The sequence below is a fragment of the Nanorana parkeri genome, unplaced genomic scaffold (genome assembly GCF_000935625.1).
Source record: "Nanorana parkeri isolate BGI_ZX_2015 unplaced genomic scaffold, ASM93562v1 scaffold251, whole genome shotgun sequence".
NCBI classification, from domain to species: domain Eukaryota; kingdom Metazoa; phylum Chordata; class Amphibia; order Anura; family Dicroglossidae; genus Nanorana; species Nanorana parkeri.
In genome coordinates, this window is record NW_017306519.1 from 1,077,548 (window position 1) to 1,081,808 (window position 4,261).

The following is a 4,261-nucleotide window of genomic DNA, read 5'->3' on the forward strand; positions in this document are numbered from 1 at the left end:
CCCCCCCCCCTTCCTGCATGGTTACAGGGCTGTCCTGATCCAGCATCAGGATAGACGAGCAGGAGGACATCAAGGAACATCCTTTTCCCTTTTATTAGCATGATTATAAATCTGGAAGAGCTCAGCTCTGGACATTTCCAGGTTCAGGGAGTCAAAATACCTTCCAATCAGGAAAACAGCTGAGTGCAGTCTTTTGCTTATTTGGCCGGAGCAGAGGGCAGGGGAGACATCAGGGGTCTTATGGACCCCTGATGTCTCCGTAAAGAGTACCGGTCACCTGCCAAATGCTTTCACATAGGGGGGCTTATTAGCCCCATTTTTACAGCAATAAATGTAAGTTAAAAACAAGTTTTTATAATTTAAATTATATATTAAAAAAAAAAAGAAAACCTCATCTTTTATTTTGTACAAAAAGGGGATCAAATTGTGTTACTTAATTTTAGTGTATTTATTTCTGAGAATACAGATGTGATAAACAATTGTGCAAACAAAAAGTTGAAACTGACAACATTTGATTTTACAGGGTCTCTGCGTTCAGAAAATATATAATTGTTTGTGAATATTGAGTAATTTTCTAGCCAAAAATGCAGATTTTAACATTTGAGCAAAAAACAAAACAATTGCTCCAGAGGTGAAGTGAGAAAAAAATAACCTGTTCACAATATACTTCTTAAACAAACAAACCCTTAAATCTTCTCACCGTCTGGTAGGGCAGTCCACAGGTCAGGATTACTCTTCCATCTCGTCTGGCAATCTATGACACAAAATAATTACATTTTAAAAATGTTTTTACATGGAAACGTGGTGACAATTTGCCACCAGGGCAGGAAGTGAGGGGAAGTTTCCTCAATGGGACCACGACGGGAAATAAAAAATTGACTAGGTTCTAACCTGTCCCCACCCTAATGATAACCAACACTTCATCCCCACACAGCTACCTCCTCATGTATCACTTGCTCCTCCCTTTTAGATTGTAAGCCCTCAGGGGCAGGGCCCTCCTTACCATCTTGTCTTGAATTGTATTGCGATTGTAATGTCTTCCTTATATTGTAAAGCGCTGCGCAAACTGTTGGCGATATATAAATCTTATATAATAATAATAATAATAATAACACACTGGAAGCAGCTGTATGGAAGTTGGGATAAATGACTCTACAAATAATGCCATATCTGTACTGTACACCAGAGGATTCTGATGAACAGTAAAGCTGGCCATACAATGGTAGATTTTGGAACGGATAGTCATACAAAAATTCTCGTCAGAACATTCGATAATACCATCAGAGACTTGACGAATGTTGTTCGAAACTTTGTTTGATTTTAACAATTGATTTTGGAATGTACGGAGTTTCCTGAACAAAAAAACATATTCACTGTCAGAATAAAAATTCCATCCTGCACCTTCGATCACTACGGTAGAAATAAATCGTCGATTCGACACCTATTAGAAAACTGCACAAACGCTCTGAAAACAATGACGTAATTCAGTGTATACCCATTGTATAACTATGTGTAAGCCAGGAAGACAAAGCTTAAACAGAAAGCTCACTTACCTCTGCGGCTCTTCTGTGGTCATCATCATTATCTAGCATTAGGACATCGACGCCCAGACAACGCAAGTAGCGCCCCAGTCCCTGCAGCATGTTGTCACAGATGACAAGGAACTCTCTGGGGGACAAAGGCTTATTACTGGGATCGCTTCTTGTTTCATCCGTTAACGTTTTCAGTTTCTAAGATGATATAAAGAATGGAGATTTTAGTATTCTGGTATAGTCCTGTTTCATCTATTTCTTGTTTTCTGATCTACAGGTAACCCTTCTGTTGCTAGCCTCCTTCAAAAATGCTAGTTTCCTGGCCATCATGTTACCATTTGGTTTTCACATTTTCCTTCACAGACCTGCTGCAATTATTTATATTGCTCCTCTGCCCCTCGGGAGCTAAATAGGGAAAACCAGGTACAAGCTACTAGTCTGACTAGTTGAAGCTCAGAAAATGTTAAGGACCCTGTTCCTGCCCCTGTGTGACTAGGGCCTGGTGACTGGCTGGCATCCTTTGCTGCAATGTCTGAGGAATGGGAAAGTGTAAGATGCTTGCTCATGCATGGAAGAACCATGCATGTAACTTTGCTCTGGTGGGGGGGCAACAGGTGGTTACTGCAAGGCAAAAGGAATGGAGAGGGGGCGAGATAACACATATCAGGAACAGCAGCAGGTAATGAAGCCTGCAACATATATAACTGATTTAGGGAGAATTGTGTTTTGTCTCATCAAAAGAGGAGTTACACTTTAAGTATCGCGCAGATCGATCTGCCTATGTATGACCAGCTTTAGAAACACTATTTCTTCTCTCTGTTAGGAGAAATAAATGGTATCTATGGTCAAAAACTAAAAATAAATCTGCATTTCTGTATTGAATTTCCATAAGTTCTATCCCACTCCTAATAACCATATCGAGCTAGAAGTTTCTAAACTTACTTATCGAAGATGCCCATAGGATGTACTTCCTAAAGGCACTGACACAATTTCACTCAGCCCTGTAAATATGCCCTTCTTTGTGTCACCATTCTAATTAAGCCTGCAGTCTGAACTACAATTCAACATCTGAACTCCCCACAATGTAACATTATCATTGCTTGCTGCCATATCTAATATTCAGAAATTGAGATTGCGTCACATCAAGCAGCAGGGAAAGAGACACAAAGCACACTGGGAATCAAGGAAGTAGTTGAAAGTGGTGGGCAGACAGAAGGCAGCACTCGCTTCGTAAAAGGAATTTTTTTCAAATCAGCTTTGAATGCATTATCAAAAACAACTCTAGTATGTATTCCTATTACAGTGCTGAAGTTATAATAGGATAGTATATTGTGGGGCTTTACAAGATCTTCACTCAGGGACCTCCTAGGTAATATTTCTATGAATAGCGGAAGAGCACACAAAATGCCTGACAGTAAATCCTTGGTCAGCGCTGTGATAATCTCAACTGGTTCAGCCTCATACCTGCTTTGGTGGCGCTGGCTCCTTCTTCTTAGGCGTACGGTCCACCTTTGGCTGAGACTGTGGTTTGCCTTTGGGCAGCTTATGGAAACCTGGCTTCAACCCAAACTTCTCAGGGCTGTTAAGCAGGACCTCGAACACCTCCAACAAGCAATACGCATCAGCAGCTAGATGTAACAATACAAAGGATATAAAAAGGTACTTAACTGACAAGTGTTTACTGTAAAGTTTACTATCAACACAATAAATTGTGAATGATGTGAAGTATGCACCTGACTATCATAACATGCATTTGGCACTAAGTACCCAAATCTAGTATTGTAGTTACAGAGGGAGCATGATGGACTGAGTCAGCCCTTGGCTTCCTCTATGTCTTGAATATTACAATAGTAAGGTCTCCCTGCCAAAATTCATGACTCTGCTCCTGTGCACCTGAGTGTTTTGGATGTTCCTTCCCACCTTTGTGTGTTCCAATTCTTCCTATGACATTATCTTCAGCATAAAACTTTCTACAGATTGAATGAGTGGCTCTCATAATGGGCACTGATGGTGTCCAGACCTGGGAGGACAGAGCAGGGGTCTCAATAGAGTCCCTAAGAGATATAAGAAACTGTCAAGTAGTTTAACTTTTCAGCATCTACCAAAAAATTAAAATAACCATTTTGAGTGGATAGACCCTTTAAAGTATACCTGTGACTAGAATTAAACCTGGGTTTGGCGAGAGCCCACTCAAAACTGTGACCACCACTCCCCCCTCTCTGTCCAATCAGTGGTGGCAGTTATGGTGGGGGGCATTCCCCACCACTTTGTGATATATAGCTGGGGGGAATGCACCTCTTTGCAATTGATTGGGCCAGGAGGAGGGGGTGACAGTCACAGTTTGGAGCAGGCTTAGGTTGAACTTAGGCAAAAGCCCAGGCTCAGCACTACTTGTGACCAACTAACTGCAGTCCATTTAATAGCCTTTAGCAGGTGAGAAGTGTACTTTCTCCAAAATCAATTCCAAACCAAAGTGGACCTGCTGACATCCAAATGCAGCAATTGGTCTGCAAGTTAAAAAGGTATTCGGTAAAGCCTTTTGATACCTGACTTAATGAAGGCATAGTATTAGCTTCAGCGGTCTAAATAGTATTATGTCTATGTTGTTTCATACGATTTTAGGAATTATTCTATGTATTTGGTACCCAATATGAATACTCTCATGCTCTGTATATATACTTATATAGTACTTTTATTCATTTATATATATTTTAATGGTCTTTTTTATA

At 40.5% G+C, this 4,261-nt stretch overlaps 1 protein-coding gene across 1 annotated transcript in view; it reads right to left on the reverse strand.

The window, feature by feature from the left end:
- EXD3 (exonuclease 3'-5' domain containing 3) overlaps positions 1-4,261 on the reverse strand; it is a 170,295-nt gene that overhangs the window by 121,298 nt on the left and 44,736 nt on the right. Inside the window, exons 15-17 of the mRNA XM_018556748.1 lie at positions 2,997-3,160; positions 1,554-1,730; positions 701-754 (exon numbers count right to left, since the gene is read on the reverse strand). Of these exons, the coding sequence (XP_018412250.1) occupies positions 701-754; positions 1,554-1,730; positions 2,997-3,160 (395 nt within the window). The remainder of the gene's footprint in view (positions 1-700; positions 755-1,553; positions 1,731-2,996; positions 3,161-4,261) is intronic.